The following is a 23,167-nucleotide window of genomic DNA, read 5'->3' on the forward strand; positions in this document are numbered from 1 at the left end:
ACTCCTGCTTTGTTCTAACCCTAACTCTGGTACGAGTTGCTACCAGCAAGTGACCTATCAAAACTTGGAGTGAGTTCACCCAGACTTGACCAGCACTATTGCTGTCTTCATACTTGCCCCCCTCAGTGAGGACCTTATCATGTCTACTCTGACCAGGTCTGTTTCAATAAATGTAAACTCCCTGACCTGACCTGGATAGCCCAGGCAAGATTGATCTCATCAGGTCTCAGAAGCTAAGCAGGGCCAACACTGGCAGGCACTTGGATGGGAGAGCCCCTTGGAATACCAGGAACAGGAGGCAGAGGCAGGCTGTTATCAAGCCACTTATCTGAACATTCTCCATGCCCCAGTAGGGGTTGCCAGAAGTCACCATGACTTCCAGGCATGCGCATACGTGCAAATACAAAAAATACCAAAATGAAGAAGAAGGAAATTCTCTGATACAGTATGAAGCAGGCAAAATTGTGTGGCCAGCTAGAGACTGCCCACAAATTCCTGCTTGTCTCTGAAGCAACCAGCTGATCCCATACTGTATACAGATAACTACCAACACATGTTAATGTACAAATAAACTTACACATTCAGACCGTATACTTCACAAGTACTTGTTGCCTTTAAAAGCTAACTTTTTTACAGGCAGTTTTGGTCAGAATCAATGTTCCCTCTAAGCAAAAATTCTACTTTGTGAGCTACTGGTATTAAAGTTATGAGCTACTGCATTTTTCCTGAGCTAAGGGAAATTTTTCCTGCGCTAAGGCAAAAATGTGTGAGCTGGAGGCTAAAAGTCTGTGAGCTAGCTCAGAGTAACTCACCTTAGAGGGAACATTGGTCAGAAGCAGCTAGGTTGCATGATTTCTTAAAAATCCTTTATACACACTGCAACAAAAAAAGTCTTATAAGTTAACAATAAATGTTCAGTGCTAATATATGATGCTTGTACTGTGCAAGCGTAATGTCTGCTGTTTCCTGAAACCCAAGCTAGAGTATGTAAACAAAGTCCTGCATGCCATTCCTGGATTGCTCTGTGTTGTACTCTTCAGAGTGGGGGGAGTTTCTACATCTCAAGTTTTGGCTAATGAGCAAACGTGTTTCATTTTGAGACTATAGAAATCAGCTTGGCTTACGTTGCACACGTGCTAAATATGCACCTTTCTTGGTGGCTTGGAGGTTCCATAATCATGAAGGGATTCCCACTTAGCCACTGGGCCAGCTTCTTTTTCTTTCAGCTTAACTTAATTCACAAGGTTGAAGAGAGTAGAATCAAGTAGGGGAGAAACACTTTTGCTGCATGGAGCTCCTTGGCGCAAAGGTGGGATAAAAATGTAATGAGTAAAGTACTCCGCTGCTTCATCTGTTTCTGGAACACAGTGAAAAATTTAAATTCAGGCTTTCCCCTGGACCATTTAGTATTTTATCTGCTTGAGTTTACACAGTCTGCGATTTCTGCTATTTTCTACTTGGAAATATCTGGAGTTCTCAGATTTCTGCCTTTGGCTTGTGACTGAGATTTGTTGTAGATCAAAGTGATCTAAATTGGTTGAGATTTGAATGAACTCAGACTTCATTTTTGTTTACCAAATAAGTAAAGTAATGGGAAGATAAAATCAGGACTTGTGAATGTAGGGTTGCCAAGTCCAATTTAAGAAATATCTGGGGACTTTGGGGGTGGAGCCAGGAGACATTGGGGTGGAGCCAAGATCAAGGCTGTGACAAGCATAACTGAATTCCAAAGGGAGTTCTGGTCATCACATTTAAAGGGACGGCACACCTTTTCAATGGCTTCCTTCCATAGGAAATAATGAAGAATAGGGGCACCTTTTGGGGCTCATAGAATTGGACCCCCTGGTCCAATCATTTTGAAACTTGGGGGATATTTTGGGGAGAGGCACTAGATGCTATACTGAAAATTTGGTGCATCTGCCTCAAAAAACAGCCCCCCCAGAGCCCCAGATACCCGCGGATCAATTCTCCATCATTTTCTATGGGAATAAATCTCTATAGAGTTCCCAGCAGACATTTCCTTCCCCTCCCCCCGCTTTCTGACGACCCTGAAGCGAGGGGAGGGTCTCCAAACCGGGGGATCCCCTGCCCCCACCTGGGGATTGGCAACCCTATGTGAATGGCATTTGGAAATAGGTGAATTTGCAGCAGGGAATGCTGATGCAAGAAGATGCAAGGTGTAGCAGAGTGTGATCTCTGACAATGTGTTTTCCTGTCTGTCCTGCAGCTCTTTGACCACATTGCAGAATGCTTGGCTAGTTTCATGGATCAGCTGCAGATAAAGGACCAGAAGCTGCCTCTGGGCTTCACGTTTTCCTTCCCTTGCTATCAGACCAAACTGGATGAGGTAAATGAAGGTCTTACCTGTAACTTACCATATTGTTCTAAGGATTACGGAGATGATTTTGTGAAGTATTCTGATTACAATATTGCCAGTATTTCCTGATGAAATGCATAATATGGACCATTTACTATTCTTCAGTTAAAAAAATAGTGATGAAGAACCACTAGTCTTGGTGTCGTATGAGTGGAATAGGGTCAAAAGTCATGTCATGATTACCAAATGATTCCAGGACAAACTGAAATGTAATTTGCAAGCACAGCTTCTAGGCTTAGAGAATGATACTGCTACATGGTTATGGTTTTTTTAGATGTAATTTTAGTGGTCTGTTTCTGTTTTATGGATAGTTCTTGTGCTGCTTGTATTTTGATGGCTTGTGTTTTAGTAATGTGGATTTAAGTTGTAAACCACGTTGATGAGGACTCAGAAGAGCTGGCATAGAAATATTCGCAATAAATAAAATAAATAAATTACACCTTCATTCATCTTTTTAAAAACAGAGCATCCTTGTGACATGGACCAAAGGATTCAAGTCCAGTGGCGTGGAAGGGAAGGATGTGGTTTCCCTGCTGCGGAAAGCCATTAGAAAACGAGGGGTAATATAATTTTGTCTTGTCTTTATGTATTTTTTCTTTTCCCTCCAATCTTTCTTAGTTGCTGAATTTTAAGTTTGCCCCCTCGTTAACTAAATGGAAACGAGGGTGATTTTAGCATGATTTTGTCTGAAGTTCGTCATCTCCCCCCACTTCCTTTAGTGATAGAAACATCATCAACCATGGTTTGGTGGTTGTGCCACTTCATATTGGTTGACAGATTTTGCAGAATTTTGCATTGTATCAAGAGCTGTTCAACCAGATATGATAACAAGTGTGTGTGCATGGAATGGGAAACAGAAATGGTGCTTCTGTTCTAATGTCTTTAACTCATTTAAACTGCTTTTCTCTCCAGCTTGAGAATGGATGAGAGTTTGGGCTGACAGATGGGAATCTGAGGAAGGATGTTAATTAGTTTTTGAATGTCCTAAATGGGGTTAAGGGTGAAGACAAACGCGTGCTAAATCGTGTTAATTGCATTGCTGACTGTGTCAAAGACGGGGAATGATTTGATTCCCCTGTCACCAGACCTGGGATCCTGGAACAAATCCCCTTGTGATATTTTTGACTGAGGCTGGGTATTGAACTGTGTTTGCACTCTCACAATCAGTAGAAGATACTAATAAAAGCAATAGGCTTTAATGAAAAGATTTAAAAAGTGGTTCAGGCTTTAACCAATGGCAATAAAATAACAAAATCTGTCTTTTGACATACACATACATATGTGAAGGCGGGCAAGTTACAAGAGCTTCAAATCAGCATAAGTAACAAAGCAGCAGGCTGGAGATACAGCGAGATGGTCCCTGGCCCTGATGGTATTAGTGGGCCATGCTTGGAAAATACTTGTGCCAAATAGTTACAAGCTAAATTATAGAAAACTGAACCACTGGCCCTCTGACCAGTGTAAGCCAATTAAGAATGTGATCCATCCCATCTGACTCTCCCCTCCCATCTGAGCGTAATTAAGGCAGATCACTTCGATATTCAAAGGTGCAATCTCAAGCTTTTCATCTTGGCTGGGGAACAGCAGAAGAGTGATAGGCATTTGACATTGTTATTTTTTTTTGTAAAACAATTTTTATTATTCTGCAACATATTATAATAACTGTTATTTGAAATTTAGTACCAATACATTGCATCACATTTTCCACCTCCCTCCCGGGCATTTGAGATTATTGATAGGCATTTCACTTTATTCTTTAATGCTTAGATGGCATATCAGAAAACAAGCTATTGTTTTAAATTTATGACACGGACACATGCTGATATTTAAACTGTCAGGCTGATTGATAGAGGTGGCCATCTCTCTTGACACACTATCTGCATTAAACTGATCTGAATGCTTTATTGTAATTATGTAATCTGCTTTGATTCTCAGTGAGAAAGATAGACAATAAATAAATCTGCTGCTGGAAGCCAAGCTATGTGATTGACATAGTAGTCATACCAAAACTGGTTCAGCCAGTTGGGTGGGTGGGTGGTCATGGGCCCAATGAAGCTGTACTCACTCTTCTGTTCCCCCTTCCCAAATATGGGTTTTTCAGTTCTTCATAATGTGTCATCCCTGCGCATATCCATGTTCAGTTGGGAACCAGAAGTGTAGCTAGAGCTTCGCTGTGAGAAATTATTGGGGCATAGGAGGGTGGCTCCAGCCAATCAACACTAACCACAGCTTGGCTACTGATGCTTCTCCTTTCTAGAGAGGGACAGGTGTGTGTGAATTAAATGTAGTGTTCCTCATTCAGCATCATGGCTTGCCACATCATATATGTCTTCTTGTACACCTGGATATTGATAGCTGATTACACCAATCGTTGACAGTGAAAATGCAGTGTGCATACCTGAAGCTGGAACCATTTGAGGAGTCAATTGTTTCCCAAACTCTTCTGCAGGACTTTGACATAGATATCGTTGCTGTGGTGAATGACACTGTTGGGACAATGATGACCTGTGGCTATGATGATCACAACTGTGAAGTTGGACTTATTGTTGGTAAGATGTAATGTCTGGGAATAAGAAGGCTTCCTCTGGGAATCTGAACTGGAAGTTTTGAGGGGATTTAAATCCCTTTACTCCACAAATGTCTGGAACTTTCTGAAGTATTAGAACTACACACAAACCAAAGATGAGGAATAGTTCAGATCTATGTCTTTTTCTCAGTGTAGATCATTCGATCAGGTCACTTTATCTTAGCTGTTTGTCAAGCATGCGATTTCAATGACAAGTTGAGTTTGATACAAAACTACGTTTATTGATAGACTGATACTTTTAGTGTAACAGATTCTTGCTAAAGATACAGTGATACAATACTTTTAAGGCTTACTTCAAAAGAATTCCAAAAGGTGGGGGTGAGGGATGCGCTCTCACACATAAACTATTATAAATGTCTACATTCTCATGGCATTATCAGGCTTTTTCCAGATGTCACACTCCCTAACAGGAATGTATGGGAAGGTACTGATTACTCTTTCTCAAGTTAGTTTCGTTTCTCTCTAATTCTACTTTGCAAGCAATAAAGTAAGAAGGGGGAGGGGGAACGAATAACAGAGCTAACAGACCGTGGTCCTCCAGGATATTTCACAGACCAGCTTTATGGAGGACCCTAAAACAATCAATTACCAATGGAATTTTACCATGCTTGACACTGTTGGTTTTTTGAGTTGCCATAGGTATGTTTGGAAATGTGTGGCAACTTTCATTTTGTGTTAATGGTATTTTTTTGTAGTTGCATGCTGCCTTGAGTAGTCAATTTAAATCATGGAGATAAATAACTGAATACAGGAACTGATGAGGCCCTTTGTCTGTTCTTCTGATCTTCCATGGTCTCTCTATCTTTTTTTTTAGGCACTGGATCCAATGCCTGCTACATGGAGGAGATGCGCCATATTGACTTGGTAGAGGGAGATGAAGGGCGCATGTGCATCAATATGGAATGGGGAGCCTTTGGGGATGATGGGGTCCTCAATGACGTCAGGACTCAGTTTGACCGGGATATTGACATGGGCTCACTGAATCCGGGCAAGCAACTGTAAGCAGAACTCTTGGACTTGACTGCATCTGGGGTCTTGCTGTAATTGTCTGATTTGCTGCACTCAGATGGTTCAGCAAACTTCTGTTAATCTATGATGGATGCAAACAAGGTCTCTTATGCTTGTGGACTCTCACCCTCCTTTCCTTATATATGATCTAAAATCAGCTTGGTTTTGGAAGCTTTCAGTCAAATTGTCACGGTATCCAGTTGTGGGTGCTTGGGTGACCTGGAGTTTGTTTCCGCCTCCAAAACTGGAATTCTAACCCATGGTTTAATCTCAGTTCAGAATCCTGGTTTTTGGTAGAGGGGACAAACTCCAGTTTGTCTGAGTGCCCATCCTTGGATGTTGCATTTGATTGAAAGCTTCCAGAGCTGTCTGCCACAGTCCACATATGAGTAGGTTAGAGAGGGAGCAGACACAGTTTGTGTCTGTCACAGGCAAGCAGAGATTTGTCATGATGTCTGAATGCAGTCTCTGTATGGGGCTTGTTGTCTTTGGGAAATAGATGTCGAGATTTGTTGGCAGTCTTTCTGAATTCAGTCCTCTCTTTTCCTCTTGTAGAGCAACTGTTTCCTCTGATGAAGTTTCTTTAGCTGCAGGAACCATTTGATTTGATAAAGGGCTAAAACTGCATGTTCGCATATTGTACTTTCTATTGTGGGTAAATTATGGACAATCAGTTCCTCGGGGATGTAACACCTGAATATGGCCTGTGTGTTCTGTCTGCTGCATCCTTATCAGCTCCCCCACCCCCTGCTAGTTGATTGGTCTCTTCACCTAAAGGGAGACAGAGCCCCCTGTTGACTGAACTGTGAATGCAGAGTTCAGAGATTCTGTTTGTTTGCTTAAGGCCCTCAGATACATAATGATAAGCTGATTAAAGCCTATGCTGAAGTAGTACAAATACACACACACACATCATTTGGTTGAGCTTGACCCCTTTCCCCTTCCTGCACCCCAGTGTCTTCAGTTTCTGTCATGTGTTTGGGAGGAGATGTAATAACTGGAGCTCTAATTTTATCCCTTGTGTTGGGCATTGCAGGTTTGAGAAGATGATTAGTGGCATGTACATGGGTGAACTGGTCAGGCTTATCCTGGTGAAGATGACCAAGGAACATCTCCTCTTTGGTGGGCAGCTCACATCAGACTTGTTGACAACAGGACACTTTGAGACCCGCTATGTCTCTGCTATTGAGAAGTGAGTGAGTGAGAAGGGGTGAGCTCTCACATCATGTGTAGCTTCTTAGGGGTGGCCCCCTGAAGCTGTGCATGCTTTCACACTCTTCCTTGTCCTCCGGATCTGTAGGGAGAAAGAAGGCCTACTAAAAGCCCATGAAGTCTTGACAAAACTGGGCCTGAACCCATCCCACGAAGACTGCGTTGCCACCCAGCGCATCTGTGAAATTGTCTCCACTCGCTCAGCAAATCTCTGTGGAGCTGCCCTGGCTGCTGTGCTTCGGCGCATAAAGGAAAACAAGGGAGTCGACAGACTGCGTTCCACTGTTGGAGTGGATGGCACTGTGTATAAGAAACACCCGCAGTATGTGAATTATGTATCTTATTTATTATACCCTGCTTTTCTCTCCCCAATGGATCCAAAGTGGCTTTTATCATTAGTTTTTCCGTTATAGCCTCACAACAACCCTGTGAAATAGATTAGGCGGAGAGAAAGAAAGTGGCCCAAGGTCACTCAGCAGGCTTCAGGAGAAGAGTGTAGATTCAAAACTGGGTCTCCCAGATCATAGTCCAACACTCTACCACACAGGTTCTCTAAGGCAGTGGCTCCCAACCTTTTTGGCACCAGGGACCAGTATTGTGGAAGACGATTTTTCCACAGACCAGTGGGGTTTTTGCCACCCTAGGCTGCCCCCCATGTCCCATCTCTGCTTCCCATGGGGGTCTTTAAATGAGGGGTGGTGAAGGTCCCTGCTGCACTGCCCCTTCTGCCCGGGACCTGGGCAGATGAAAGAGGTGGTACTTTGGAGTTAGGCCGCACTGCCTCTTTTGTCTGACTGGGTGAAAGGGGTGTTGTAGTGCCTCTGCCTCACTCCACAGCCCAGTTGCTAATAGGTCATGGACCGGTACTGGTCTGTCGCCTGGGGGTTGGGGATCCCTACTCTAAGGGGTGCAAATGAAGTGGCACTAACATACCATAATGTGCACAAACCCAAGTTATTCTCACCTTGCTGTGCTTTCTCACTTTGTGTGTTAGTCCCTTTCCAAGAAAGAAGCCTATCTTTCACAAAGTTAAGAGAAGTAATCTTTGAATGCTGTGCTCCAAAGGCAGTCAGTGGCAGTAGATGAATGCCTCTTGAAAAGAGGCTTGGAAGTCTCTGCTGATGGGAGTGTCCTCATGAAAGACTTTGGGAATAGGGTCAGAAGTTCCTTTTGAAGAGAGAAAGCCAGCTGGAGGACTGCTGAGCTGAAGCAGCATTCACAATGTATTGGGCTTGCAGTGGTGAGGCCTCCAGTACTATGTGGCTAGGCTGGTGTGAAGGCAAAGGACATTCAAGTAGCTCAGAGGACAAAGTGATCCTAACATTTGTCATCAGGGCTGGATGAGCAAAAGGAGCATTTATCAGTCTGGCAGGGACTGAAACTTTATAGGATCCTAAGGATGCTTTGTGAGGTGGGCAGAGGACTGAGAAACTATCCCAGTGTGAGGGAAGCTCAGGGATACATAAGCAAGGAAGTTTAGGGAAATTGCAGCATAGGCCATGGACTGAGAAAGGAACAGTTTGCCTGAGGGGTTGGTGAAGAATAAGGGAGAATCCAGAGAAGAAATTGAGCGAAGAAGGAGCTTAGCAACGAGTAGGCTTTATAGCAGTGGTGGCCAAACTGCAAGAGCTGCATAGAGTAAAAGTCAGGTATTTGAAAACCACAAGACATGAATGTCGGATGTTTGAGAGTCACATGAAGGGAGGGAGGGGAAGGTAAATAGATGCGATAGGGGAGGGGGAGGGAGAGGTGGAAAGAAAGCAACTTTAACTTTACATACATTCTCCAAATTGCCGACTAGCTTGGCTTGGAGAAGTGGTTTAAAGAGAAAAATGCTTTCTCCAAGCTGGCCAACAGGGGTGGTGCAGGCTTCGAATTGAGAGCCACACAGCATGTGTGAAAGCGCTGCATGTGGCTCCTGACTTTGGCCACCCCTAGTATAGACCGTGAAATGCCAAGTAACAATTTCTGTTGTTGCTTGACACTTTGTGTAGTTTTGCCCGCCGCCTTCACAAGATTGTGCGCCGCCTTTTGCCTGACTGCGACATCCGGTTTGTCCGCTCAGAGGATGGGAGTGGCAAAGGAGCTGCCATGGTCACTGCTGTGGCCTACAGACTGGCAGCTCAACACAAGGCCCGGCAGAAGATCTTGGAGCCTCTGAGGCTCAGCCATGAGCAGCTCCTGGAGGTGAAGGAGAGGATGAAAAAGGAGATGGACCTGGGCCTGGCCAAAGAGACCCATGATGAGGCCACACTGAAGATGCTGCCCACTTACGTGTGTGCCACCCCAGATGGAACAGGTAAGATGGGTGTAGGGAGTATGTGAGTGGCTGCCACCTAGTACTATGATACTCAGAACTCTGTGCTCTGAATGAATGAAATCTGGGTTCAGACCTGACAATTTAGAGCCCTGTCTAAATTATGTCAGTTAAACAAAAGTGAATGATTCTTTTACTTTATGTAATGCATCCTGAATTTAGCTATAATGGCATTGAAACCCTGTCTTCTGGAAATCTCCAGCAGCTTTGGCTTTGGAGATTCACCAGGAATTGCTTGTCCATGTTTGGAACTTTCTTCTTTTAAAAACAAAACTAGGAAGTTGTGAATCCTGCCTGCTGTGAGCTCTGGTTGAATTGCAATGCAGGCATAGCTTGGTTCTAGGCATGCTGATGCTTGTGTCTCTCTTATAGCAGAAGGTTAAGTGGAAACTCCTATTCTCTTTCTACACTAGTCCCTCGTGTTGGAATGAAAAATTTATTAATTTCTAAGGAATAGGAATCCTCTCTCCCAAACAGCTGGTGGATATATTTAGTTTTTTGCATCTTGTTCTGCTACCTCAGTTGACCCACAGGGAGACGTCTGTCCTGCTCCCCCCCTTTTTTTGATGGACCTTAGGGACTGTTAAAACTTGAGGCAGGATTTTGCACAGTAACCTTTGGGAGAAAAGGCCTTGTGTTGTTTTTGCTTCATGTTCTAGGTCACTGGTTGCTCATACTGAGAGTCAGAAGGGAGTTTCATTGTGTCAGATAGGCTAGAGACAGTATGTGGGTGTGATTGTATATGTGTTTGGTGGGGGGTGACTGTGGGGCTGGATCAAAATATTTTTGTGCCAAAGAAGGAAAATCAAAATGTCGCTTCCCTCCCAATGAATTAATTTGGGTCATGATCTGCTGGGCAGTTCTCCTGTGCACAGTCTGTTTCTTTCAGTAGTTGCCTGTACAGAAGAATTTCTTAATGCTCCTGGGTGAACCCTTTCTGCCTCCTTTGTGTCTGCTTGCATCAGCTGCCTCACTGCCTTGTGCCAGGGCTGACTCTTTGCTGTTTTGCCTGGGCTGCTTGAGTCAGAGGGATTTCCTTGGCAACAGGGCTTTTTCTTTCTTTTTTTCTTTCTTTTTTTTTTTAGCAGGAACTCACAGGAACGCAGTCCTGGCTGGCTAGGTGTCAGGAGGTGTGGCTTAATATGCAAATTAGCTCTTGCTAGGCCTTTTCTACTAAAAGCTGTATGTGAAACAATAGGGAGTGTGGCTTAATATGCAAATGAGTTCCTGCTGGGCTTTTGCTACACCCCCCCCCCCGGCAACAGTCATGGGGGGGAATTCTAGACTTCCTAGGCATATGTGGGCACAAATCAGATCAGGACCATGATGCAGAGGGAGAGGAATTTTAAGTCTTCCCGCTTGTACCATTTTCCAAAGTTTAAACTGCCTTGGGGAACCTCTGTTCACCCTTAATGTGGGCTACATGTTATGTTTCCCCAGTGGGGCAGATATAGGCTCCTCAAGACCCTTTGAACAGTGCAGGGGAAGAAGACATTTAACTCCTGATCTACACTGGGCCCACACATGCCTGAGAGTTATGAAACTCCAAGGCCCCATCTGTCTATCAGACTAGGAAATGGGCATCATATAATGAGGCTTTCAGTACCCAGTGTTGGTGTTCCTGGATTATCTTGCTGTAGCAACAGAAAGTGGCTTTAAAGGCAAGTTCATTTTGGTTCCAGAAAAAGGAGACTTCCTGGCCTTGGATCTTGGGGGCACAAACTTCCGTGTGTTGCTTGTGCGGATTCGAAATGGGATGAGGCGCAGTGTGGAGATGCACCACAAGATCTACGCAATCCCTCTGGATATCATGCAAGGAACGGGCGAGGAGGTGAGAGGTGGGAGCAAGGGGGATAATTTCCTAAAAGAAAATGGGGCCATATCTCGTTCTTTGTGAGCAGATTCAATCCCTGGCATCTGTGGTTTAAAAGGGCTGAAAACCATATGTGGGCCACTTGCCTGACTCATTATATGATAGTTTAGCAGCACTGATTTAAGCTGGCATCATAGCTATTGTACTAGGAAGTGGAGAGGAGGACTGAATTAAAATATTAGGAATGATAAATGAGCATTTTGTGAAAACTGTGTGTCAGTCCTCCCACTCTTAGTGGATCATGTGAGGCAAGGCACAGTGCTGTCTCCTGCTATCCAGCTCTGACCAAAGGAGAGAACTCCTGGGAGATCATGAATAGGCTAGGCTGAGTCATGGGGATGCCACATGGCCTCTAGAAAAGGCTTCCTTGGCCAGGCTCACTTTCTGACCTGAGCAGTGAGGGAGCTTTGCTGCTGCTTCCTATGACAGCAGCTTTACCTTCACCTGGGAGCTGGGCCTTAAGAGGTGGAAGTAAAAGAACATAGGTCTGTTAATCCCTCCATCTGGTGCAGAGATGTTGTCATGAAAAGGTGGATTTTGTGTTCTAAAGCTGGGATCAGAAACTATAGCTCAGAGCACTGGAGGTTCCAGGAAAGGGGAATGCAAAGAATGAGTGGGGGCTGCCTTTTCTTTTGCATTCCAGAACTGTGTTGACCTGGAGTCACACAAAAATTGATGTTAATACAAAAAGATATGTTGACCATGTTTCCATTCATCTCTAGATAGAATATGTAGATATATTGTCAAGTCAATCCATTCTGAGCTCAAAGGAATAGATACAACAAATCTATTCAGGTCAAATCAAAATCACTCCTGACTTTCTTTCCAGCTTACTCCTGGCCACCAAATATCCAGGCAGTGCTGTAGAAGATATTGGATTTGATAACGTTGCAGGGCTGGCCTCAGACATTTCCTTAGCTTTGCACAGCATGATCTGAGCAGTGTTTCTCAAGATTCCTTGCATTGTTATTGAGATGCTGGGAGTGAAATATCTGCTTTTAATTTGTGAGCTGCATCCCTCTAGCATTGCAAAACCTTTTGTATTGCTTTTCTGATGGGTACTCTCTCCTCAAAAGAGCAAACAATGGCTTTGGGGCTGTTGCTTGTTGGGAAAAATGGCACAGGGGAAGGTCTAAGCCCCCATGTACAGCAGTCCTAATCCAAATCCAATTTCCATGCACCTAAGAACTAAGTTTGAACAATCTCTGGAAGCTCTGAACTTTCAGCACATGGTGGGATCAGGCCCAGAAACAGTGTAATGTATGGTTAAGTTCTTTAAGGCAATTTTTGCTGTGTAATTGAAGGAGCTGGAAACTGCCCCAGTTGTGAGATGGTTTCAGTCTGATTGGTAGTTTTACCATAATTAGAGAACTACACAGACAGGCAATCTCAGCAGTGTTTCATGCCATTGGTTATTAGTCTGCCTGTGAATCATGGATGGCTGAATTCATCAAAGGTTCCTGTCTTGCAGCTCTTCGACCACATTGTCCACTGCATCTCGGACTTCTTGGAGTACATGGGGATGAAGGGGGTGTCACTGCCTCTCGGATTCACATTTTCTTTCCCTTGTTATCAGAACAGGCTGGATGAGGTAAACTCTTTACTCCATGATTTGGGAATCTAACATTCTCTTGTCTTAAAGACAAGAGGACAACAGGAAAAATTCTATGGAAAAAACCAGACAATAGGTTTCCCTGCACTGCTATTACCGTGTTCTGATGCATGGTTCCTTCCCCCACAGAGTTTTACCCCCTTTCTTTTTCTTATTCTGTTTCATTGGCAAAAGCGTCCGTGCATTTCTTTAATTTTTGTTTAAGTATAACTGCTTTATTAAAAGGGAAATAAATTAATATGAAAATAAGGACCAGTTTCAAGCCCTAAAACATGCCAGTTTTAGTAATGATCTTGTTGGGTGAAATTTAAAGTGACTAGAATTGTTTCTGGTTTTCTTCCATTAGTTCAGCAGCATTTGCAGTATAATATTGTTTTGTGCAATCAGGAAATGGCAAGGAAACCAATGCAAAAATGTGGGGACTTCCACAACTGCATTACCAGTCCCCTTCCAGATGATGTCCCCTGCTAGGGCTACCTCAGTAGCACAGTGCTGGTCTGTACTTGATAGACTGGTGGCATAAGGGTCTTCAAAGTCAGAAACCCAGGGGAAGATGGGAGGATGTCATAAAGAATGGAGGACACCAGGGAGAACACTAGAATGCACTGGTTCAGCCACCGTAAGATCTTTATTTTCCATAATAACTGAGTGAATGAATTATAGCAATTCAAAAGGAAGCTTATTGTATGGAAGCTGCCAGAGATCTCCTTGCAGCACATGCTGACCTATTTATACTGCATAGAGCAAAAGCAGTGACAGAGCCCTTTGAACAATAATTCTTTGGCTTCTCCTCCTGAAAACACTGTCTAATAAATCCTCCTGTCCTGGTACAGATTTGGTTCTTCAGTATGGCAGGAATGTTTGCAGTGGGCTGCTCCCAGGTAGGCCTGCTGGTGGCTGCCTTGAGCAAGCCAAGCTGAATAGTCCTGGTGGAGCCATTCAGCGTGGATCTGGCTTGTGGCATAGTGTGAGGAGGTAATGGGCAAGCCTGTGCTTGTCACTGACTTGGTTGTTTGACTTGCTCCAGGGCATTTTTGGCATCCTACTTTATTTCCTGCTCCTGTCCTTCTGGGCCACATGCCCACCTTTGCAGGTGGCAGTTGGCTGTTTTGTCTTTAAAACTTATCTTTTGCAACATCTTCTGTTGCTCCCTTTTTGTTTTGCCATAGCAAGCCTTTAGTTTCGACACTGGGCCATTTTGGCTGGTTCAGGAGCCTGTCATGACTCAAAGAAGTGCAGCACATGATTTGGATGGTGTGTTTGCATGTAACTTTTCAGATCAGTTTCCTGAAGATGCTGGGAAACAACCTGTGGGTGGATAGACACTTAATCTAATAAAATATTCTAATAATGAATTTAGCTGCTAATATGAGGTGTGGGTGGGTGGACATACTAGCATAAATTGTTTGAGAAGGATTAACAAGACTGGTCCAAACTGCATTGCTTTTCTGAGCAGCTACATTATGTGATGGGAAAGGTTTCTTGCAATCTGAAGGTGTGATTTCAGATGGTCTGTTCTGGGATGCAATTCTTGACTTTCATTAGTGCCCCCAGTAAAGACTGTTTGGATCATACAGTCTTCCTTCCTTCTTCCCATTGATTTTTTGATTTCCTGCCCCCCCCCCCCCAAGTGCTCTCTATTTTATGTTTGTATCCTCTCACTTTTGTCTTAAGGGAATACTCGTGACCTGGACTAAAGGTTTCAAAGCCAGTGGCTGTGAAGGAGAAGATGTGGTGGGTTTGCTGAAAGATGCAATTCATAGGAGAGAGGTAGGTCCCCTTTGGGTAAGAATTCCTGGTTCCGTAAAAACTACCTGGTGAAAAGAACACTCCAATGGCGATTTCAGAATTAAAAAACTAAAAAAAAAAGATTTATGAAAAATGAAAGGTTGTTATGATATATACATTATTTGGGTGAGATGAGAATAATGGAATGATGGGAGAAGCTTTGCTACTGCCAATATTTTTGCAGACTGGCATATCTTTTAGTTAACTTGTGTGCTTCATTCAAATTTCTCAATTTGGTTTTGTATTAGTGGTGGGTGGTGGGTTCTGGGCTTGTTTTGATTGTTTAGAGAACTCGTATGCTTGCTCTCCCTAAATGAAACGAACCCTTCTCTCCCCACCTCCATGCAGGAATTTGACCTGGATGTGGTAGCTGTTGTGAATGACACTGTAGGGACCATGATGACCTGTGGTTATGAAGACCCATATTGTGAAGTTGGGCTCATTGTTGGTAAGATCCAGGTTTATATAATTAAGCTAATCTGCATAAATTTTTACTTATTTTACATAATGTATCCTATTTTTGCCAGTTATGGGAGGGGGAAAGGATTATGCAGCGAGCTGAGACTCAGCTGTATAGCAGTTGGGACTCCTGCTGACCCCCACCCTGTTGTCTTCTCCCACACTACTGGCTCCTTGGTTGCTGGAATGGAGGACTGGTGTGCCATTGTTCAGCACTTGTGCCAGGGTCTTCTGATCCCAAGCTAGATACTTTTTTTTTTTAGTTAAGAAAGCTGAAAATCTGAGCCCCACCCCCAAGTCTCATGTTTGTATGGGTAGGCACCAGCAATTTGAAACGAGGTGTCACCCCATCACCACCACTGGCTACAGCCCTGGATATACTCTGCCTTGTTCCTAGTGAAGCCCTTCTCTGCTCCCTTCAGGTGACCTTGCTTAGACTTCCACAGCGAATGGACTCTCTCTGACCTTTTCTCCTCCTTGCATTATCACATTGCGGTCCATGCACAGTCTTGGCCAGTGATAAACTGTTTGGCTAAGAGCCACATCTATATTTTCAGCACTTAAGCCCAAGGGCAGGGTTGAAGATTCACTGGGATCAGGGGCATTTTATAGGCAGGAAAAATGAACAACTCCCCCCACCCCGTGGTCAATTAGTCTAATACAACTTGCTTTGATTGCCTTAAGATTAATAAAGTTAAGAATCTGTAAACGTAATAGAAGTAAAAAACTAAAAAAAGGAGGAGAGCTCAGCCAATGGAAGGAAGGGGAGGCTTCGCTTGGTTCTTTCCCACACAAAGCAGGAACCAGGAAGAGGGAGCTGGGCAAAAGCAAGCTATGATGCAGTGGTGGCAGCAGCCCCAGAGAAGAAAGCAACAGCGAGCCAGTTGCTTGTGGGATGGATCCAAGTTCTGCAGGGGCTGGATTCAGCCCATGGGCTTTACGTTTGACACCTTTGAACCCACTACTTGGCCCTTTTTAAACTGGAGTTGCTGGAGACTGAACCTGGGACTTTTTGCATGCAAAGATAATTCTCTGCCACTCCAGCATCCTTGAGGGCACTCTGTGATTCTTTGTACCAAGCTCTATACCCCTCCTGCTGCTGCAGAGGCATGCAGTGCTGTGGCCAGTGAACGCTAGAAAGCACTTGACACGAAACACTATGTGTTTGTGTTTTTAGTTTTTATTTATTTATGTTATTTATAATCCACTTTTTTGATCTCGTTAATTTTTTAAAAATGAAACTAGTAGTTTATTGATAAACAGAATTCTGCATTCTACATTCAAATATAATAAAATAACCAAGCAGCAATCTTATTACAGGTAATTACCACTAACATAATATTTCAGATAAAATGGTATAATATTTTAAAAGGTTCATGACTGCAATTATACTTTCAACTATAATCAGAGAAAAAACTGAAGGATAGTATTCACAGGACATGTTAAACGTTAAAGAAATTACATAAATTGGATCCTACTTACAGTAAACTATACACAGCAGTATAGACCCCAGCCCTTAATTGTTTATCCAACCAAGTTTGTAAAACCATTGTGTACAGCGGAACCTTATTACCTGTACAGAGAAGCCCTCTTGAATAGTTCAGTTTTGCATAGTTTACAGAAAGCCGGGAAAGCGGAAACTTTCCTGAGCTTCTCAGGCAAACCATTCCAAAAGGCAGGACCCACAGTGGAGAAGGCACATGTACAGATTGTGGGCTTGGGCAGCCTGTAAGGTTCTCCTTCAAGCAGAGGCGGACTGCTCAGCACCAACAGCCATTCTCTAGCTCAGCAAGTTCACCTGCTGCCATTGTGGCAGCAGCAGGCCAGAGGCCAAAATCTTTACCAATTGCTGCCACGATCTTAAATGGTATATGATAAAAGGGCCAAGTGAGATTGCTTGTTACTGAACCACTGGATAGAAAGTGGCCTGCATATTTCCCCTTCTGTCTCTGTAAAAAAGTTTGGTGGAGACTTTCTTTAAAAAAGTAATAGCGGCAGTCCTTTTCTTCCTCCTCCTATTTTGCTCCTTTCCTGTATACTATGCACTGAATACAGTTAAGCTGCTCTGGCTCCTGGAGCCTGAGCAATGTTCCTTCAATGTGTTAAACTGCTGTATGTGAATCCCCAGGAACAGGGAGCAATGCCTGCTACATGGAGGAGATGAAGAATGTGGAGATGGTGGAAGGAGATGAGGGCAGGATGTGCGTCAACATGGAGTGGGGTGCCTTCGGTGACAATGACTGCCTGGATGACTTCCGGACTGAGTTTGATGTCCTGGTGGATGAGCATTCCCTCAACCCTGGGAAACAAAGGTGAGCAGTGAGTGGCTCTGGAGAAGATTTCCTGTGCCTCTGGGACTCCCTAGCAAGATGCTGGATTCAGTTTTACTTATGAAATGGCTCCTGTGTGAATGCCAGTAGGCAGGGGATTCTGAGGGCTGCATCAGGCCAGGGGAGCCTGTAGGATATACCTCTTACCTTAAAATTCTCCAGTAGGATTCTTCTCCTGCTTAGCTGCTCATCTGTGTTTGTCTTGTAAATGTCTGCCTCCCACAAAATGTTCCTTTGAGACTTGGATCTTTACATCTAAACTGTAGATTTAGTCAGATTCCCGACTGAGCTCTTGTTTTAAACTAACATGGAACTGCTTGTGCTTTTTGTCTGTTCTACACTGTGAAGGATGCAGTGTACAGTCCCTGTTCTAGGTTTTATTTGTTCAATGATTCCTCTTCCTTTTCTTCTATTTATATATTTTTCCAATTTATATACCACCCCTTCTCCACAAAGTGAGGTTTTAAGTAGTTTGGGTAGCCTATGTGAGAATCTCACAGTGAGACCCTCTCTTTGGATTCTCCTCAGAACAACGCTGCAAGGTAGGTTAGTCTAAGAACTCATTATTGACCCTTGGAATTCCCAGTGAGCTTCAGGACACAGTGGAGAGTTGAACCTGGGTCATGTTCATACTCTCCCCATTTTGCTGCACTTTACTGATAGCTTGGTTAAGTAGCAGGGATGATGTTTCCTGAGTCCCTTTCTGGCAAGTGATTTTTACAGGGGCCACATAACAGGACTGAGACAGGGTGGAGAGCCAGCAAACTTGGCTGCACCCACTCAACCTGAGCCCGTTAAGGGAGGGCGGGATATAAATCTGATTAAATAAATACATAAACAAACAACCTGAGACAGAGGGCCTGTGAGCTCCTTCTTCCCCAGGGTAGCAGAGTTTTCATTTTATTCTATTATACTTTTATCCCACTTAGCGGCCCTCCCCTCCTGTTGAAGGCTGTAGCAGAGCCTTTCTTGTTTACCCTCTCTCTTTTTTAAGGCAACTTGGTGTTTTGTGGCCTTAGCTTGTGCATTCATGGAAGTTAGCAGCAGGGGGCCTGTAAGTGGGGAGATCTCTGCCAAAACCACTGCAGGAGGGGTGCTGAAAAGGACTTTGTTCCATTTATGCTGGGGAGGAAACTGTACAGCTGTCTGTGCATCCTTGAGACTGGGGTCCATGTGGAAAGCTTTCAGGAGTTTCAGCTCTAATTGCATGTCGCAATCTGGAATGCTCACTAAGCCAAATCCGGAGTCTGAATTGCAGCCCACAAGCCACTGTGGGCACATGGCTCTGCTTGCCATCATTTGCATTTTCAACTAGAAAATGACTTTGTGCTCTCCCCTTCACCCCCACCTCCCTTTCTGTCTCAGGTTTGAGAAGATGATCAGTGGGATGTATCTTGGTGAGATTGTACGGAACATCCTGATCCATTTCACCAAACGAGGGCTGCTCTTCCGTGGGCAGATTTCTGAGCGGTTAAAGACAAGGGGAATCTTTGAGACCAAGTTTCTGTCACAGATTGAAAGGTGAGGACTGAATTAGAAGGGTAGGTTGAGAGAGACACCAGGTACCTCCAGAAAGGCTGCTTACATGGGCCTCCCAGCCTGCATTGGGCCAAAGCAAATATGAGGCAATGCAAAAACAAACCAGCAACAAAACTGATGACAGGATCAGTTCTGGAACTTGTTTGGGGTGTTCTCTGTAGCCCAGTCAGGCTGAATGTGATGTAATAAACTGATGGAACTTGTTGCCCTTGAGTTTCTTGGAGGAAGCACAGGATAAAGAAGCAATAGATGGATGGATGTGAAACTATTCTTTTCTTCTGATGATGGAAATTTGGTCTGCTGCCACCTAGTGGACAGTCAGCTCTTTTTTCCTACAGTGCTGTGAATCCTGATGATCTCATGCAAGGCAGAACTAGACATGAGACATTATTAACTTTTTTGGAATGGGGTGAGGCTGCATGACAGCATGCATATTATGTCATTCAGCACATATTCTTTATTAACATTACAGAAAGAGAAATGAGGGAGAGGATTTTTTGGGGGGAGGGTTAGAAGCAGCAAAATAGTTATGGTTGTATCAAATTATGTCCAAAGTTGTAGGAATTTTTAGTATGTGGCTTGAGACTTGTCAACCTGATAAGGGATTTCAGTGAGCACCTTTGCATGCTTGTCTGGAATCATCTCTCATTAAGCTCCACAGGGTGTATTTCAAAGTCAGTGGTGCAAAGGATAGTGGCTGGGGGGGGGAGTAAGTGGTTTGGGGTGGTCCCCAAACTTAAAAGGGCCCTGCCCAAGCTAAGCCAGTCTGGCATGTTTAGTTGCCCATTTCTTGTGGCTGCAGCAAGCCGTTGCTAGGAGAAAGGGGTCAGGGATTGCCTGGAAGGACTTCCCTTTCATCTTTCTCTCAGCTGTGGCTCACTGGGGCTAGGAGAGAGGAGTGGGGAATGCCCAAGAAGGGTTAAATGGCTACCAGCCATTTAACCCATCTATTTCTCTTCCCTCTGTTTTGAAGGAGGGAGCAATTTAAACTATTAAAAAGCAATTTAAGCTTGCAGCCATTTAAACTACAGCTCAGTGGGTCCTGCCCATCCACTGTTAGGTCAGCTGAGAGCCATTTAATTCTTTGTTTTTGCTGCTCCTCCCTCCCTACAAAGACAGGGGAAGCAAAACTGAAGGGTTAAATGGCTAGCAGCCAGCCATTTAAACTAACAGCTGACTGGTAGACTCCACACCACTCAGCCATCAGGTTTAAATAGCTGGACCTGAATGTTAGAACGGAACAACCCACAAGTCTACTAAATGTTTGGGGAAGGTGCCTCCTCCAGCTATTGGTTGGTAAACCCTGAACCAGTCCAAGTTTGGCATGAATTTTGGTTTGTTAGCTGGTTTGTGCCCATCTCTATTAGTGGCCTCAGTTGGATAACTGACCTGCATTCTGAGGTGCAAGCAGTGGTCAAGGCCATTGAAGACAGCCTGGGCTTGCAGGTTTTTTTCCCCAAAAGAAGATTAGGAAATTTGCTTTGCTTGGCCCATGTGGGACCTTGCTGAAGCTTCTCACTTTTGCACTGAAATTTGAAATGAACTCTTGCACTGCTTGCTCAGAACAAATGATAACTGATATTGCAGAGTGTCTGCAATATCCTTTTATTATTTGGAAAGTATATAAAAGGGGTTCTGCAAAAGTAATTACTATTTCCTGACTTGGAAAGGAGCGAACGAGTCAGTTTTAAGAGATTATGGTATATTGAACTGAAAATCATGAAAGATGAAAAATGATGCATTAGAAAATGTCAACTGAGTGGAATACTTCATATTGGTCCAACAGTTAATCTGGGTGTTGTTCAAGCTTCACAGAACTTCATATAGTATTAAAGCTCAGACTTCTGTGAAACCCATACTCTGACATAAGCTTGATTAAGTCTCAGAAAAAGTCCTTCCCCTCTGAAGTTTTTTTGCCTTCATTCTCTGCCCCTGACTGCACAGCACTTCCTAACTGCTAAACCCTGTCATAATGGTCTGCTTTGTGAGCCAGTTTGATGGAGGTTCAAGCCGACATTCCATCAGAAGCGTTGTGTTCTTGCTTCTAAGATCTGTGTTCTGTCTTCTGGCCCTACAGTGATCGCCTAGCCCTGCTCCAGGTCCGTTCCATCCTCCAGCACCTTGGCCTGGAAAGCACGTGTGATGACAGCATTATCGTGAAGGAAGTGTGTGCAGTGATTGCCCGACGGGCTGCCCAACTTTGTGGAGCAGGGATGGCAGCTGTGGTGGACAAGATCCGGGAGAACCGTGGACTGGACTTCCTTAAGATCACAGTTGGCGTGGATGGGACCCTCTACAAACTTCATCCACAGTATGTCCGTTTGCCCGGATAAGAGCTTATGTTGCCTATCCTGTTCTTAGCGAGGATGATTTCATTGCGGCTTCTGCAAAGATTCGGAGGAGGGGAATTATATCAGGAGTTGGGGGGAGGGGTTTCTTCATTCAATCCTGGCCCCACAGCATTCCCACTTGTCCCGTAAGAGTGCCTAAGATTGCCTGTATAAGCATGCTTATAAGCATGCAAAGGTTTATACTCAAGCAAGTGTTATGTCACAAGTCCTAATAGCAATGCAACTATTTCTGCCAACCACCCATCTTGAATCCCTAAAGAAAAGAGAAAGGTAGGATAAGAACATTTTAATTCAATAAGCAGAGCACTGGGACCACACACACTGCCCACTGGAAGGCCCTGTTTGGTTTTTGAAATTTCACTAGACACACTAACATAAGAGACTAAAAAAGGAGGGACTAAAGAGCAGATATTTGGAATGATGGATTGTGTGTGAAACACTAACAGTGCCTTCTTGAGCAGAGCTGCACCTTTATAAATTAATTGCAGTAGTTGTAGAAGCGTGTAAATCTGTTTAGGACAGTGCTGTAAGTTTTGTGTCTGCACAGTGTGGTTATGGAATGCATATAGTTTTGTGTAGAAAATGCAATGCAGGTAGATTTGTATTTTTTTTACACATGCAAAAAACAAATCTCTAAGCTGCAGTCCATTCCGTCTTCCTCCCCTTTCAAATACTTGGTTACAAACGTGAATAAAATTGGCCAAAATACAAACCAAGTTAAGTATAAAGGAATATCTAATTGTAAACCAGGAGATGGAGATCTCTGTTGACTTTTCAGGACCACTCTTGATTTCTTTCCCTTCTCTGCAGCTTCTCTTCAGTAATGCATGAGACGGTGAAGCAGCTCTCTCCAAAGTGCGAGGTAACCTTCCTCCAGTCAGAAGATGGCAGTGGCAAGGGTGCAGCACTCATCACTGCTGTGGCATGCCGGATCCGGGAGGCTGGTCAGCACTAACCACCCGGGGAACAGAGAGCTGGGTTCCAACGTAGTGGACGCCCCCCGTTCACCCCTGGCTCCCCTTACTACCAGAGACGACTCCTTGCTTGGCTTCTACTCTGCAGACGTCACCCCTCAGACTCCAGGCTCTGTGTCTCTTAAAAGTATTCCTTGGGCTCCTCTGCATGCCATACAAGCACATATCAAGTAGAGCTTAAATGGTATTTGGGCATCTCCCTCCAATCCCAATCAAAATCTTTTACACAGAGTTTGCATTGGATGTCACCTGTCGCTATCCCTACCTGGGTCTTCCATAAAAGTGGCAGGCAGTGAAGAAATGATATTGTCACTTTGTATTGACTGGTACTGATCTTATATCCGACATTAGCACAGCAGAAAATGTGAATATTTTTTTTTTAAAGTAAAAGGAAGCCAAAGCTCCCCATGACTGTGTTGAAAGATCAAACAGCTGTTGCTTCTGTGAAAGTCGTCCTTTTTTTTTTTTAAGTGACAGGTTGTAGTGATTTTATGGTAAGAATGTTTGTCGGAGGATACAAGTATCTGTACAGGGAAAGTGGTGTATGCTGCTATTTGAAAGTACCTGTCAAATTGTGTTAAAGGCGTGTCTTTAATCCAAATGGTTGAGGACATGGCTGGAAATATTTGAGGTCCCTCTTCCAGCTTGTCCTTTCCCTTTTAGATTTAAACCTAACCCACGGGTGCCATACAGGTGCTTGTAGGTGCCTGTTTGGAAGCTGCTGCTGCTGCTCTTGTCTC

The 23,167-nt window shown here is 44.0% G+C and overlaps 1 protein-coding gene across 3 annotated transcripts in view; it reads left to right on the forward strand.

Moving 5' to 3' along the window:
- Positions 1 to 22,784, forward strand: part of LOC132580283 (hexokinase-2) — a 388,522-nt gene extending 365,738 nt beyond the window's left edge. For 2 of the 3 annotated variants that reach the window (XM_060250997.1, XM_060250996.1), the window contains exons 4-18: positions 2,228 to 2,347; positions 2,842 to 2,937; positions 4,827 to 4,926; positions 5,779 to 5,962; positions 7,009 to 7,164; positions 7,273 to 7,506; positions 9,179 to 9,483; positions 11,184 to 11,332; positions 12,846 to 12,965; positions 14,661 to 14,756; positions 15,123 to 15,222; positions 17,362 to 17,545; positions 18,929 to 19,084; positions 21,180 to 21,413; positions 22,264 to 22,784. In XM_060250997.1, the coding sequence (XP_060106980.1) occupies positions 2,228 to 2,347; positions 2,842 to 2,937; positions 4,827 to 4,926; positions 5,779 to 5,962; positions 7,009 to 7,164; positions 7,273 to 7,506; positions 9,179 to 9,483; positions 11,184 to 11,332; positions 12,846 to 12,965; positions 14,661 to 14,756; positions 15,123 to 15,222; positions 17,362 to 17,545; positions 18,929 to 19,084; positions 21,180 to 21,413; positions 22,264 to 22,408 (2,379 nt within the window). In that variant the 3' untranslated portion in view covers positions 22,409 to 22,784. Of the gene's footprint in view, positions 1 to 2,227; positions 2,348 to 2,841; positions 2,938 to 4,825; positions 4,927 to 5,778; positions 5,963 to 7,008; positions 7,165 to 7,272; positions 7,507 to 9,178; positions 9,484 to 11,183; positions 11,333 to 12,845; positions 12,966 to 14,660; positions 14,757 to 15,122; positions 15,223 to 17,361; positions 17,546 to 18,928; positions 19,085 to 21,179; positions 21,414 to 22,263 lie in introns of all 3 variants that reach the window. The other variant, XM_060250998.1, reaches the window with a different exon arrangement.
- Positions 22,785 to 23,167: the final 383 nt, after the last annotated feature.

This window comes from Heteronotia binoei, chromosome 12 (assembly GCF_032191835.1).
Source record: "Heteronotia binoei isolate CCM8104 ecotype False Entrance Well chromosome 12, APGP_CSIRO_Hbin_v1, whole genome shotgun sequence".
In the NCBI taxonomy this organism is placed as follows: domain Eukaryota; kingdom Metazoa; phylum Chordata; class Lepidosauria; order Squamata; family Gekkonidae; genus Heteronotia; species Heteronotia binoei.